At 46.2% G+C, this 15,712-nt stretch overlaps 1 protein-coding gene across 7 annotated transcripts in view; it reads left to right on the top strand.

Annotated features, from left to right (window-relative positions):
• TNIK (TRAF2 and NCK interacting kinase) overlaps nt 1-15,712 on the top strand; it is a 139,109-nt gene that overhangs the window by 58,365 nt on the left and 65,032 nt on the right. For all 7 annotated transcript variants that reach the window (XM_090147714.1, XM_090147713.1, XM_031614611.2 and 4 more), the window contains exons 3-4: nt 8,563-8,619; nt 12,889-13,014. In XM_090147714.1, coding sequence (XP_090003840.1) covers nt 8,563-8,619; nt 12,889-13,014 — 183 coding nt within the window. The remainder of the gene's footprint in view (nt 1-8,562; nt 8,620-12,888; nt 13,015-15,712) is intronic.

Below are 15,712 nucleotides of genomic sequence, written 5' to 3'. Positions count from 1 at the left end.
ACAGCATTTCTCCACTGTGTGTGAGAGGTGAAGCAGATAACACAGCCCCTTACTGCTCCCTGATTTGCTTCTGTTTATCACCAGCAGTGCCACAAAGAGGCAGTGAGTGCTTTCTGAGCAGCTCTTATCCCTGAGTGGGTATTGGAAGAGGCAAAAGCTACATCTAGAAGAGCTGTCTACAGAAACTTCCCATTCTTTTAATTTGGGACCTCTTATATTCAGTTTTATCCATGGGAGAGGGAAATCTCTTGGTTCTTCTTGAGCCACAGACAGAGCTGGGATTTCCAGTCTCCTTTCCTTGAACTGAGATTGAGGGGGTGGCACAAGTGCAAACTTTGGGCTTAGGGATGCGTTTTGTTATTGCTTTGCTCACCTATGTACAACAGAGTGTTTTGCTTTGGAGATGAATAATATGCTAACTTAACAATTTAGCTTGGTAATCTAGTAATGCTGCCTACTTTCCTTGTCATCAGACTTGTTGTTGATCTGCATTAATGGAACTGCAGCTCTCTAGGCCACATGCCCTGGTTAGACCTTGGGCAGACACGGTGGGTGAGAGCTGCTTGAGCCCAAAGGTTATTCCCTCAGCACAGGGCATCAGCTCAGCCTTGTGCATGTCTGTGCTGGGAGAGGATTTATGCTTTTCTCAGGGAAAAATAAAAAATCTGCTCTATTTGTTTTTCTTTCTCTTTAGAGTTTTTTTGAATGTTTTCCAGCATTTTACTTCTTAAAGGTTGGAAAAGATGATGGATGTGAGGGAAGCTTGGATAGAAGTAAAACTTGTGCTTGTCCTGCTTGCTGGAGGTCCCTGCTCTCCAAAAGCCCCCGGAGGGGGTGGTGCCAGCGTGGCTGAAGGGAAGGGGCTACAGGAGCCCCCAGGCTGCTGCAGAGCAGGTCAGGGCATGGAGGGCAGCTCTGGGAATGCCCCTTTGCCTGAAAATAATGTGTACAGCGGTTGTGTGTGCTTTTTTTGACTCCTGAAATGGAAAAAGTATAAACATTTGAGATCAGTTACTTCTGCTTTGCAGCCTGGGTTCAGGCACTTGAAGGAGTGGAGTTCCCTCTGAGTTCAGAGGAATTGCACTGAGTTGGTTGTGTCCTTCAGCACCTTGGGGCAGCAGGGCTGCTTGGAACTTCTCACAGAGCTGTTTGTGAAACTGTGCAATGATGGAAAGGTGGAAATGCATGAAGCTGGAGGGAAATGCACTGTCATTGTGGTTGCCTTTGTCACGGTCATGCTGTTTCTCTCAAAAAAGGCAGTGTGGAATGGCAGAAGTTTTGTGTGCTGAAGTTAAGTGCAGGCAAGAGCAATTGGCCCGCGATTGCTCTGATTAATTGAACAGATATTTTGCTTCAGTTAAAATAAACACTTTATATATTTCCCATCCTGTTACATGACTCATTTTTTCTTATGCTGACCTGATATTTAGAGTATCTGATGTTTTAATTACTTTCTCAAAGACGTGGATTTATTTCAGATAAGCCTTAAGAGATGTGTAAGCCAAGTGCGAAGCCAGAGCACATTGTTTATAAAAGCAGCTTGTTTTGGAGATTGCTGGATTTTCATACTGGGAAGAGCCTGTTTTTCCATAGATGTTAGCTCCTTTAAACTAGTCTGAGCGTTGTTTTTTTCTTTCAAGATCCTTTTCAGTGGGAAACTGAGAAGTACATAAACTTGCCTTTACCCTATAAAAGCCAAGTGCGAATCAGGCTGGATGCTGTAAAACGGTCTAATTTAATGCAGGATGACAGTTTGGGTGCATGTCCAGCACTTTGTAATTTCATTGAGAAGCACACACTAGTGTTTGTCAACACGGGTGTATTTCAGTGGTGCTGATGCTTAAGTGCATTTACTGAATATAGACACAGTGCTATAAAACAGAAATAACGATTCTTTTAGCTAGCACTCCATAAACAGAGAGCCTGCACTCTGAATTTCCCTTTTTTGCTTTGCTGGGGAGCTCTGCAGGTTCCCTGCAGCATTGCTCTGTATTCACTGCCTGCCTGCCCCAGCACTGGGCTCATGTTGGGTGCTGCACGGTGCAATGCTCTGACCCCACAGTCCAGTTGGGCTTTTCCCAGCACGAGCTGCCAGAGGTGGGAGTTGGAAGGCACAGGTCTGCCTGCTGCTGTGCCATTGCCATGCCTGGAACAGAAGAGAGGCCGCGATGTGCTGGGTGCGTGCCGTCTGCATCGCTTCTCTCAGAGCATCTGGAGCAGTCGAAATTGAGGTTGTTTCAATCCCAAGAGCTACGTGTGCGTGGTGCTGTGATTGTCAGCCAGAGGCCTGAGCAGTAGCAGCAGGCTGTAAAATTGTTTGTTAGCAGCCTCCTGGTGCTTTCCAGGCTTCGTGCTAAGGTAAATGCACTTCCCGTGGTAGCGCTTCTCCCAGGAAAAAAAATTGCATGCAATTTTGGGTTGTGTTAGTGCTAAAAATCTTGGACCAAGTCCCTAAATTGCCTTGAACTAGCAGAAAGCTAGAAATTGACAGGAGCGGGAGCAGAGGCCTGCGTGAAGTTCTGGCTCACCACAGGGATGCTTGGCTGCAGTAGGTCTTGAATGTAGAAACAGAGCCTGGGGGAGGTGAGGCTGCTCTCCTGCTGTGCTCCTGGGTTATGCTTTCTCAGCTGAGAGGGGTGACGGCGTTCTGTTCCATCAAGGCTGCCATCAGAATTTCTGAAGTGCCTTGTTAGAGCACCCTAATCCCACTTATTTTAATGTTTACATGTTGCAGGACTAATGGCGCTGTAAAATGGCTGAATATGAAGTGTTTGTCTTCAAAGCATTAAACCTGCTCCGTGGTTCCTCCATTAAATGCCTGCTATGGGGATTATGCATGCATGATGGGGTTTATAGGCTGAGCAGAGAGAGGATGCCTTCAGCTGCTGTGTTCTGCCTGGCTCTGGGGCTTGGCTGTAGTCACAGTGAGTGGCCCTCCTCTGTGCATGTGAGACTAAGTCCCTCCTGGAGCCCCTGGAGTCACCTCTGCTGTCTCGTTGTCATTTGCCTTCACACAGGTAGACCTCTCCCATGGACCTATAGCAGCCCCTGCCTAATTTAGTGTGCTCCAGTGGATCTTTCTATTTATTAAATAAAGAGCCCGAGTGCATCAAATGCTGTTTAAAGGCATTTACCAGTGTTCCCATATTGTGCCGGTTCATTACGTTTTACAGACCGTGGAGACCACAACCTTTAAAGAAATACTTCTGGTGCCTGCTTTACTCGCAGAAATTAGTCTTAATACTTGACACTCTCAAGTTAGTGATAGTTGATATAGCATTTTGAGAGCAATTAGGAGCACACATTTATGCTCAGATGAATGTTTAATTAAAAACCGTGGCAGCTTTGAAGTTCACACTTGAATAATCTTGAGGATGAAATGCGGGTTTAAACCCAAGTGAATCTTGACAGCAAATCCAGAGAAGTGAAAAACGCTTTAGTAGCTCCTATTTCTTCCTATTAGTTCTATACCATCACAGCATCGCCGTGTCTGTAACACAGTACCGTATTTATGGAGATGAAGGCAGATTGAGCTGTTCAGCCAAGATACCACCTGTAGATGCTGAACCTGCTTTGGGGAAAGCAGCAGGAGGGTGCTGGAGAAGCTCTGGGTGCCGTACCCATCAGTGACACCAGCAGCTGACCTTTGATCTTTGCAGAATCAGTAGTGGTTAATAGGGCAGAGAATCTGCTCCTGGAGATCTGTGTTCCTTCCTCCTTTTGAATTTCTTTAGCTTCAGTTGCCACACTGCATGAGAGGGGCGATAGGGGTGGATAAACCCATGCTGATGTCTAGAGGTGATGGTGTACAGGGACTTGAGCCGCTGGCTTGGTGCCATGCTTCCCGCGTTGGGCTTTAGGAGGCTGATAGTCCTCATGCACCTCTAGCTGTTAAGGATGAGAAGCCTGAAGCAGCTCACTCAGCACCAGTCAGTGGCTGCTGGGAATTGGCCTCAGCCGCATACAGTTGTGTGCAGAATTGAATGCTGCAGCCAAGCAGGGCTGGGAGATGGTCATCTGGAAGCACTTGAGTTAAAAGGCTACAATAAATAATATTCCAGGAGACAATACTGTGAAAAAATCCAGCACAATGGAAGCAAGAAGACCACGTGTCACAGGCTGCGGGAGAACTGCTCACCTCCTTTCCCACACGCAGGCTGCTGATAGAGGGCTGTAGTGTACGTCAGTGAGCAGGCAGGAGGGCATGGGGCTGCACTGAATGCCTCTCGCTTGGCCACGCTGCTCCCCTTTGAGCCTTGTTTGCTGCTGTTGCCAAAAAGTGGTGGAGATGGTGTGCTCTCGATGCTGGGAAGTGGTGGGTGATGGGTGCCTCTGCTGACAAGGATCGCAGTTACTGCTCATGTTTCCCAAAGGCTGCTGGCTGTCCTATAAGCATTGCTCCTGGGCTCTCTCCGCCTCTCCATGGTGAGCTCCCAAGCACAGAGGCACCAAAATCATAGAGGAATTTTGAGAGAATTTCTTTTTAATGAAGGCATCTTGGGTCTCATCTGTTTTGACCGACATCCTTGGCTTTGGGAGCAGAGCCAACCTCAGGAGCACATGGGCTTGATCATATTGTGTTTGTAGGAGAGTTCCGGTTGACACAAGTTTTGATCAGGTAAAAGCATGTTGTTACAATGGCTTTCTGGCTCCTTTCTTGTTCAGGGTTGTTATCCCAATCCCTATTGATAGCTTCATTACAGCAGTGCAGAGTTCACACTGGCCAGTTTAACACTTGACACACGTTAATTATGAATTTCAACCTGCCTTGGCTTTGGGAGCAATGGCACACATTGCCAAAGAGTGGCCTGGCAGCTCTACTGGTGCTGCACGGGGGCACAGAAGTCAGGGGTGCAGATGTGGGGATGTTGTTGCTGCCTTTGGGGCACATGCATCTGTTCCTGCTTGGCCAACATGCAGGATGTGCTTGGTGACTAATGCTGTCAAAAGGGCTTGTTGCTGGCATGCAATCTTTTAATATGTATGGTTCTCATGCTAATTTTGTTCCTCCATTGTATCTATCACTTTCATTTTCAGTGCCTGTCTTCAGCGTATCTGTTCTGTTTGCATCCATATTATAAAGCCAGCAGTGCCTACAGTAGAGTGATAATGACCTGTTTTTTTTACTATAGATGGTGGTTTCACCAAAAGTATTAATGCTGAACACCAGGCTTCTCAAACTGAAGGCAAAGATTAATTGGCACTGAAGGGACACGGTGCTCACGCAGTGCAGAATGCAGCAGGGATGGAGGAAGTGGAGCTCAGCTCTGGCCCCGCAGCCTGCTTTTCTCTAAGGTCATCGTGGAGTCACCATCAGCACGTGCAGCTGGAAGGAGAAACGCCCAGCAGGGAGGAAGCTAAACAACCCACCCCTGCTGACAAACTACATGAAAAGCAAGGCTTTGTTATAAATTCCCAGGCTAAGGACCTATCAGTTCCACTTCCCCTGTATTTTGCGTGACTAAGTGTCCCTAATGATTTACACTCACATGAGTTTCAAAGTGTTTTGCTTTAGTAGACGTTTGCGAAACGTTTTTATTTTCCTCTGTAAATGTTTTGAGAGGTGTATGGGGTGTTGGTTGAGAGAACGGGATGGAATCAGGCTATCCCTTGTCTGCTGTGAGCAAGGCTGTTGATTGGCTCTGTGACCCCGCGCGCTCGAGCCTCCCAGCTTCTCAGCTTCGGCATTTACCGATCTGTGAAACAGAAAGGATGGCACCTGACCCACTCACAGGGCTGCCTGCAAAGCTGGGCTTGTTTGTCTTTATAAAAGTGCAGAGATCTGTGGGAGAAGGATGGTGTGGGCACCTGTGGTGTTGAGGTTTGTGCTTGCGGTGCGCTGGCAGGGAGGAGCATCCAAACCCAAAACAGCCACAGAGCCCAAGTGGTGCTTTAAGGTCAGCCCCTGCTGGGTCACCACGAGGCCCTGCACAGCTGGGCAGCTTTTACAGTTGACTTCTCTGTTGGTCTCCGTCCCACGTTATCTCGGAGAGCATTTACTGACTGGACTCCTACTGTAGTCTCTAAAGCAGTACCATAGCTTTTGTTATTTTTTCCAGTACATTTCATAAATAGTTTTATTCCTTTTTCCCTTCACTAATATCAAAGGTAGGCAGCAGAATTCTACCACAGCAAGGCTGGGACGCTGACTGTCAGTGGACTTAGCTCTGTGCCTTTCAGCACCATGTGTGACCAGCTGCTGCCCTTTGGCTGTGGTGTCCCAGGAACAGCAGAGCTTTGTTGAGCATCTCCTTTAGAAACTGCGGTTTCCATCTCAATTTTTGCTTGGAATAAACCCCCTCTGCAGTATTGTTTCAGATCTGCGCTTTCCATAGAAATTGCTGCTCTCTGCATGGCAAACACCAAGTGTGTTGCTTTGGTTTTTCACAGACAGAGATCTTGGCAAGTGCCAGCATACTGTGGAGCTGGCAAGTTCAGATACTTTCAGTTGCTCAGGACTCTCTTCCAGACCTCCTTCCTCTGTAAAGCAGACCCTAAACCACTTGAGTAGACTTTTTTTCTGTGTCTTTCTATGGTGGCTGCTGGTGTTGGAGATGACAAGATGGACCTCACTGGGAAGTCCAGAGAATGTCAGTGATGTGGGGACTCTCTCATTATTTGACCCAGAGGGCACTAGTGATTGGCTTGACTGGAGCTGCAGTAAATCTTTGGGTAATTCGTATTTAGCTTTGCTGAATTCAGGTCTTCCTTAACACTTAAACTCATGGTGCGGAGTCACAAACAGAAGCTGACCCACCTTGAATTTGAGTTCAGCTCTCAATTTCAGCCCTAAATCTGCAACCTTGCTGCTGTCCCATTGAAACAGATACTGTGCCGTCAATCTCGCAGGCATCAAAGATAGGAGGTAGTCACTGTTGGTGTTAACTCCAAGTGTGTGCTGTAACCATGTGGTGACCTGTATCAGGGAAGCTCTACGTGGAAGGAGAAAACCCAGTGACAAACCAGTGTATGAAGCCATGGTCTTGGTACTGTGCTGTAGTCTCCAGTGCCACAGGTCCCACGGCCAGCAGCCTGCTCCTCACTGCACTGCAGATTGCACGAGTGGAAGAGCATAAGCAGGGTTAAATGGAAACAGAAGAGAATACAGGCAACATGAACAAAAACTGGTTTTATGCGAAGATACGCAGCAACTCTGAGCTTGAAGTGTAAAACAAAGGAATACTTGAATTGTCAAACTGTATACATGTTTTCTTTTGTTTGGCTCCCGCAGAAGCCATTAAGATTCTGTAAACACCCATTTGAATTCAGCCCTGAATTTCAGAACCATTGGCCTTAACACTGATATATGAATTGCTGCATAGTATGTGATCACATGCTGCATTTAAAGAGGTGCTGTGGGATGCATCATGGCTACACTAATATCTCTTTCTTCTGGATAATTAGATAGCCAAAATGTGTCAGCATGTCGGAAGAGGCTAGGTATGACTAGCACACTGCACGGCTTTAAATGCCACGAGTTGCTTCCCCTTCTCTTCCTCCATTTTATTGAAGAGTCAGTGGCTGTGATTGTGTTCAGCTATCCCCTGCTGCTGCTCCCCAGGCTTTAATTAAAGACTCAGTAAGTGTGGGCGCTTCCTGGCTGAGCAAACAAGGATGGATTTAGGGAGGATTTGGTTTTGCAGATCAGGCTATCTAAATAGATGATGGCTAACGGTGCTCTGGTCCTTCCAGGCTGTGTCTGAGGGCTTTTTGAGCCGTGCCCCGGGGTGCGTACAGGCCTGCGTACACCACCAGGCACTTCTGAAAACAAAAGTCTCTTTCTGTTGTTAGGACATGCGGTTGCTCAAGCCGTGTAAATGGTGTTACTAAATGAGGGAGGAGTCCTGCTGGGTGAACTGGCTTCCTGGTGAAGGTGTAAATCCAGAGCAATCCCAAACAGCCCCGCAGCCAGTGCCCGGGCCAGGGTCAGGCTGGGCAGAGGGCTGCTGCAGGGCTGCCGTTCAGGAAGGGCTCATCTTTTCACCCACCTTTTCTGTTGGATGTCCATGTGGCATGTCCCCTCCCTGTGGTGTCCCCACGTGCAGTTTCTGCTCCGTAGATCTTCAGCATCCTCTGTAGCTGGGCCTCGTCTCCTGGGGTCACGGTGGTGGCAAAGAAGCACATCTGTGTCCCTGATATGTGACAGACGGGGCTGTGCCATAGCCAGGGGCGTTAGGAGACCACGCTCAGTGCCATATAGGTGCTCCAGTGAGTGCAATTCCATAGTCTCACTGGACCAGTTACAGTTGAGTCATGGTCTGTGCTCAGGAGAGGCCCAGAGCTGTTTTTGCATGGCTGAGCATTAAAGGGTATTCTCAGCACTTATTTGCCAGGAAAATACAGCAAGTAATGAAGGCCCTTTACTAATTAATTGTAATGGCAGGAGGAAGGGGGAGGGAATTGCTTTCCCATCATGGCTGCTGTGAAGATGCTCTTGAAAAAAGCAAAAAATGGGTGAAAGCTGCCAGAGCCAGGAGATTGCTTAAGGATATTGTTTATTGCAAGCAAAACACTGCCAAATAAACGAGCAAAATAAACAAACTTCTCCTTTTTGTTTTGCAGGGTCGTCATGTTAAAACAGGACAGCTTGCTGCTATTAAGGTTATGGACGTCACCGGGGTAACGTATCCTCCTGCTTCTGCATCCTTAAATTGCCAGATAAGAGGGGAAAGGGGACTGTGTGTGATAATGTGTGGGGGGCTGTGGAAGCAAATACTCCTTGAAATAAGGGAGAAGGAAGCAAATGCAGAAGAGTTTTGAGATGGAATAATGTTACACTGCAGCAGTGAGGCATCCAGTTGCAGCTTTTTTGAATGGATTGATAAAATCTTAGCAAAATTATAGCAGCATGATCCTGCATTGGTAAGACATGTCAGCTTATCCAAATCGAATTTTCTCACTAAAAAGTTAACTCACTAAAAAAAAAAAGTTTCTCACTAAAATGTGCAGGCATTGCTTTGAATAAGTTTTCTGTGTGAGATGAAGTACTGCTGTGCATCCTGGAGGCACAGAGGAAAAGTGCAGCATCCTGGTCTCAGGAATGTGGCTCTTCTGAAAGTTACTTCAGACAAAGAAAACCAAGAGTTTGCAAATTACTGATCCAGTGACAGGATTTTGGAGAAAAAGTGCTTTCACCATTGCCCTGTTTTCCATTTTTCACAGAAGAAGAAATGAGTAGAATTGCTCAAAGTCTAAACAGATGCATATAGGAGAGTCATGTGAAAATGCCTTTTCTTGAATAAGACTTTTTTTTTTACGTGCAAGTATTATATAGCCCAATGCTCTTGCCTACATAAACAGCACCAAGTTCAGAAGCAAGCAAGCATGTTCTTTCTTTGTTTTTATTTTTAATGGAATAGCACATTTCAAAATTTAGGACTTGATCCCAATTTACCCACCTTGTTTTTGAATTTATGTTTTTGGTTAGTTTTCAGAAGTTCAGCATGAACAGAAGTGCCTTGCTACAAAAGTGGTTGGTTAGCCTCATGTTTTGAAATACCACAGATGTTACGGTGTGGTGTTTATATCTACAGGACCTTCACTCAGGTTCTTTTTTGTATTAATAGGTGAAGCGATGTGTGGAAATAAGTCAGAGGGAATTTCTGTTTTCTTGCAATGTCTGCAAGTAACGTTCATCAAATTTTTATAGATCAGGCATTGGGCAGACCCACCAAGCATAACCCCATGGCATAACATTCCCACGGGATTAAGTCTGAGGTTACAACAAATCTAAGCTGAAAAATCAGAATATTACTTTTAGGTGAAAGAGGAGTGTAAATTTGAGTCAGCGCGTAATTCAGTGGTTTTTCAACTATTGTGAGTACAAGCAAGGATTTTGAAGAAAGATAGCCCAAATCCAGTCCTGCTCAATAATTGATATTTTCAGCCTTATCTTTAAGTTCATATCCTTGATCTAGACTTCTTGCTTCCAAAAGAGAGTCTCAGCTTGGAATCCTTCTTAATAACTGCTCTGTAGCTATCCTGCAGGTAGTTGTATTTAATTAAGGAGAACAGTAATGGTGCTTCCTGCCTCTCTCTGACTAGCTGAAGTGAATGTCCAGGGCAGTAAATCATATATTTGGCATGGAATGTGTTGTTTGGTTATTAATTATTTTCCTCTTGAGCTGCTTTCAGCTATATTAAAACATGTCCATTATTTTTATTTTAATATATAATCCATAATGCATAAATTCTCCTTAAAAAAAAAAAAAAAAAAAAAACACAAAACAAACAAACAAAAAAAACACCCTTACTGAATTTTTGCTGCTTCTTATCCCTCTGAAGACCACTGCAACGACCACATTGAAAACTGAGCAGACCTGCCATGTGATTGTGTGCTCCATACTGTTGATGCTGAAGTCAGACCTAGAGCCATGCTCTCCAGCCACCACAAGAATTGTTTCTGGAGACATTTCTAAAGTCAGTTCCTGATTCTTGCTTGGAGTTGGGTTTGGCTCCTGGCCCAGGCTCAGTGCAAGGTAGCAAGAACCCAGACTCCAGTCCTTTGCCACTTCCTGACATGCACCACTTCCAGTTCTGCAGCTTTGTTCTATCCAATTCTCCTCTCCTGCCCTTTGTCCCTGATGATGATGGATCTTTCAGAAGCCTACAAAAGTGGATGTAGTGTGTTCACCCCAATCATAGCCATCTATAATTTCATAGTGGATAATTTTGGACTGTAGATCTGCCATAGTTAATTGAGTAATTGAGTTCCCAGACTGCATCAACCCCAACGTTTCCCTGTGCTAAAATCCCAGAGGATTCCTGAAGACAATCCTTTAACTCATCTGAGCTCTTGCTAACTGTATGGTGGGGAAGATTGGGGCATAGAGGCCCTCAGATTACAGCACTTGATCTGTCTGAGCAGTGACTGTGAATTAAGAATTCAGATTAATTTTCCAGAGGCTGGTTCTGCTGCATGCTCTGTGACCTACTTCCCAGACACTGATCTAATAGAATCAATTGATGGAGGCAAAGCATGGCAACAGCACATGGTCTGTGGGTTTCTGGGTTTTCCTCTGGGGTTTTGGAGTAGTTACAACAGCTTGCTATGATAATTCATTTTTCTGCCCTCTCTGGCGAGATGTACTGGTGGTGGCTGCTGGCAATGATATTGCTCAGAGCAGGAGGTAGAGCTGGGGACCCTGAGGGGACCAAAGGTCCCTTCCAGCAACATTTCTGTGATCTTTGCCCAGGCATGAAGCCAGGTCCCCATGGTTTTGGCCTGACAACCCTGTCCATAAGGTAGCACACATGTGTGCCAGTGTAGGCCTCTGTCATGACTTCTGTAATAGCGCAGGCTCGTGCCAGCACGGAGCTCCTGTGTCTCCCTTGGAGCCACATCCTGACTTCCACTGCTTAGATTTATTTATATTATTTTCGTACTTCTTCACCTTTTTCCCCCATTTTGAATTACTCAGCCTAAAAATGGACTCAAGATAAAACTTCAGACTAAGTGTCCTCATGGCTCTTCTCTGTCCTTGGCAGAGACTGACCCAGCAGGGGGATGGCAAAAAACCTGGCCAGAGGTATGCAGGAAGGTGGGTTTTTGTACTGACAGCTCCTTGTTGCAGGACTGATCATCCAGTTGCTTTTCTGCTGCAGAGCATTTCAAGAAGAGAATATCTCTGGGGCCTAATAATCTAAGTGTTGTCTTCCCTAGCTCCCCAAGCAAACAAATACTAGCAAAATTACACTGACTTCTTGAAGGGAAGAGGTGATAGTGGTCTTTCAGAATAGTTCCTAGATTTTTCTTAAAACCCTTGTGCCCATTCTTTGCCCTCATTGGTGCTTATGCTCTCTGTGTTCATACTGAAGATATAATTGGAGGTTTTTTCTACAAGCTCCTACTACTTGTTTATTTTTTCCTTCACTGTTCCTTCCTGAATTGTCTCTGAAAAACTTGTTGAGTCATTTTCCTTGGTAGCTTGGGAAGAAGTCTGCGGTTCTGGCTGCGTTGTGTCTAGTCAGGGAGCGCTGGTCCTTAAGAAGAACTGTGTCTGTGGTTAATCTGATCACCAGGTCATCCTGTCATGTGCTGGTTGGTGAAACTGAAGGCAGGATGAAGCAAGTGAGGGATGAAAGGGTCCTACACAGAGAAAAAAGTAACCGTCCTTCTGGTCCTTTTGGAACAGTGCTCATCAACATAAAGGTGCTAACCACTGCTCCACAGCCTGAGAAGGAACAGCAGTGCAGAATGTTCTAGAAAAACATCCCGGTGGACTTCTTGACAGGTCTTGGAGGCTGTGCTGATGCATGATGGGACTAATGCAAGTATAGTTCAGCTTCAGAGCCATGCGGTACAAATGTTAGGATAGAAAGTAGAAAGGAATCTGTTTAAAAAGGTGGGCTGAGAGTGGAGCCTCATGCTGGTGGCCTGCTGGATGCAGAATGTATCTCCAGTCAAGGACTTCTTTCCTGGCCAAACCTGGCTGTACTGCAGCCCTGCAGGTCAGTGGTTGTGGCCATCTCCTTGTGCCCGCTGGGGAGGCACCGACAGTCTGAACCATTTGGGAAGAAGCTGGTTTCTGAACTGCCTGGCGATCTTTCCAGTTCAGGGTTTAGAAATGTGATAGGGGATGTGGCAGTGCATCTCTGGGCCTCCTATTAGCTTTTTGTTCAAGGGCCTGTGTTAAACCTGTTAGTTTCTGGTCCAGATTTTCAGGCTACCAGGACTCTGGTGTCAATGACATACTGTAAAAAACCAACCAAACAAAAAATCCCAAGTCAATAAAAGGAAATTTAGGAGAGGACAGGCAGAAGTGGTGTATGGAAGCTCTCCAGTGTAACACAGAGATATCAGAGCGGCACCTGTGAAACGCTGCCTTAGGGTGAAACGCTGTCTCTTACTGTCTCTATTTTGTTCTGGCTTTTTTCCCCTCATCCCAGGATGAAGAGGAAGAGATCAAACAAGAAATTAACATGTTGAAGAAGTACTCTCACCACCGAAATATTGCTACATATTATGGTGCTTTTATTAAGAAGAACCCACCGGGAATGGATGATCAGCTCTGGGTAAGTAGCTTTCTTTTCCTTGAGAATAACTCAGTTTTGACAAACCCAGTTTCCCTGCATTGTCCACTTACCACCACCTGTGTTGCTCAAAAAGCCTCATTTTGCATCTGGCTTTTTTGACATCGTGACTTTAAAAAGGCTGTTCCTACACAGGAAGATGCTTCTCCATTTTGCCATAGAGTCTTTACAGACTGATAAAAACAAACAAACAACTATTTGTTTTGGACTGTCATTAACAGCATCTTTGTTACAGTAATTAATTGAAAACTATTTTTTGCTATTAAAATAAGTGTGTTGAAACCAGTTGGAGGGAGAAGGGAGCTGCACTGGGAAGATGGAGGCTGAGGTGCTGGGTGGGGGATGCTCTTGCTCCTAATTCCTTGCAGCTCTCTGCCTTATCTTGTGCTCCATGTTCTTCAGAATGCAGAGAAGTAAGGAGGGGGATGGAGAAGGAAAGGCAGAAGGGTCTGCAGCTGTTCAGCCATTTCAGGGATGATTGCCTTGTGTGGTTGAAGGGCTGGAAGCTGCTTTGCCTCCCCCATATATCCTAACCTGCCTCATCCTGCTGCCTCCCCTGAGAGCGGCTTCTCAGTTATTCATTCAGTGTTCCCAGGCCTTGGAGAATAGAGCTGCAATCCGTCGTCTATCAGTGGACAGAATGTGTGAGCCCACCTCCTCCTCCTCCTGGCCCTGCTGCTTGCAAGAGCTGCACAGAGCAGCTTGGCACAACGACCCATGGCGCTACTGTGCTTCCTACCATAAGGGCCATGAAACATTAATCACAGGCGTTGTGCTATGTTCTGAGCCTGGGAGGCTTGCAGCCAGCTCCCCTCCAGCTGAGCGGGCGGCCTGCCTGCTGCGGGGACACCCAGAGCACTGCGGGACTGTGCCCACACCACACAGGTGACCCCACATGTCTTCCTTGCATGATGTAGGATCTTTGTTCTGCAGAGTGCTGCAGGTGGTGGAGCTGGCTGGAACTCAGCACATGCAGGCCAAAGGAACCAGTGCCAGCCATTTCTCAGGTTTGCTCAGTGCTGTACGTGTTTTGCCTACAATTCTGGAAAGGCAGCAGTGTCCTCTTCGATTTTAAGGTGGAGTCTTAAGACGAAAGCTCATTTTGCTGTCTAGAGTTTTTCAGTGTCTGAACAAGATTGCCAGAGTCTGTGTTTTCAGGAGTAACGAACAGCCATGGTTCGGCTAGAAAGTGATGGAAATGCTGAAAAGATAAAGCCGGGGCTGTTTTATTCTCCATGTCCACTTGCCCCACCTCCAAATATACAGATGTATATTAAAAAGTTAGGAATTAATGTCAGCATCCAAAACCTTGGTTTTCATTCAGCAGATCCCAACGTATTCCTCTGCATCTTGGCAGTTACTGCAGGTTGTGGCTTTTTTTCATTAGTTTCTGTATGATCTAGGCTTTATTTTAGGAAAAGGTTCCCGCTGCAGTGGCTTCAGTTGTGTCCATGTGGCAAAATGCTGGGGCTGTGGGAGCTGGGGAGAATCATGGAGGTCAAAAATGTCACTAAGGGCAGAATTGAAGCTGTTGGGTTCTGTGGCACGTTGATACCCAGCTGGGCTGGTGGTTTGAGTTGCTGGGAAGGTGCGGGGGCTTGGGCTCCAGGGACTTTTGTTACTGAGTTTGTTGTTGTTTTTTTTTCTTGTGGGAACTCTTGAAAAACATGTTCTTTGCAGAGAGCCTGGAATTCAGCGAGGAGAAAGCTGTCAAGCTGAGAAATGCCTTTTCATCCTGTGAAATTCCATTTGGCTTTAGCTGTTTTATAATCTGTGTCCAAAAAAAAAAAAAAAAAAAAAAGAGAAATGAAAACCAACCCATTTTTTGCCTTGAGGGGAAAAAAAAGAAAAAAAAAGTCAAGCACATGCCAAAGCCCTCACTAGACAGACAGCCACTCTTGGAGCTGGGCTTAGCTCCTGCCTGAGTGTGGGATTAGCACAGCCAGACCAAGGCAGAAGGTTTTTGTGAATTCAGCTCCAGTTCAAGGAGCTCTTGGCATATGCAAGTGTTAAGAAAATAATTTTTCTAAAATGTTTAGTCCATGCAGTGCAGCCCAAGCTACCAAAAAGGGGAGTTCCTGGGATGAGGAAAGGTTCTTTGTCATGTCTCCGCTGTTGAAGCTGTGTGTGCTGGGGCACCTTTGCTGGCCGAGGTCAGGAGGAAAGCTGTGATTTCCCTGTGGGTCAGCCAGCCGTGCATGGGGAAAAGGGTTGTGCTGCTCATCCTGGGAAAGGCAGGTGGGCAGTTAGAAGTTGTGTTGCAGTCTGTGTGGTGCTGGGCTGGCTGAGGTGTTATGGGGACGCTCCCTGGCTGTGCAGTGCTGGTGTCACTGCCTGCAGTAGCTGTTGTTTTGGCACCTGATTGAATTAGGACTTGTGCGAACTCTATCAGTCTTCCAGTGTAGATAAAGGCCTGTTTATTTTTCATTGGCCCTTTGTTGAAATAAAACGGTTTCTGATAATGCCCAAGTAATTCTTTTTATCGACGTTCGGGAGGCTGATACGGAAATAAAAAACAGAGAGCTCTTTCAGTGGAGATTAAGATCTCTCGGAAGCGCGGCGGGCTCCTGCCATAAAGTATTGTCATCGTTTCTGCCGCGTGCTTTGGTGATGAGCAGGTCTCTCCTGTTTGGTAGCACTGCCTGCCCTGAAGGACGAGCTCGCCAACCAGACGAGTTTT

The sequence above is a fragment of the Phasianus colchicus genome, chromosome 10 (assembly GCF_987193195.1).
Source record: "Phasianus colchicus chromosome 10, bPhaCol1.hap1.1, whole genome shotgun sequence".
Lineage (NCBI taxonomy): Eukaryota > Metazoa > Chordata > Aves > Galliformes > Phasianidae > Phasianus > Phasianus colchicus.
This window is presented reverse-complemented; position numbering and strand designations above follow the sequence as displayed.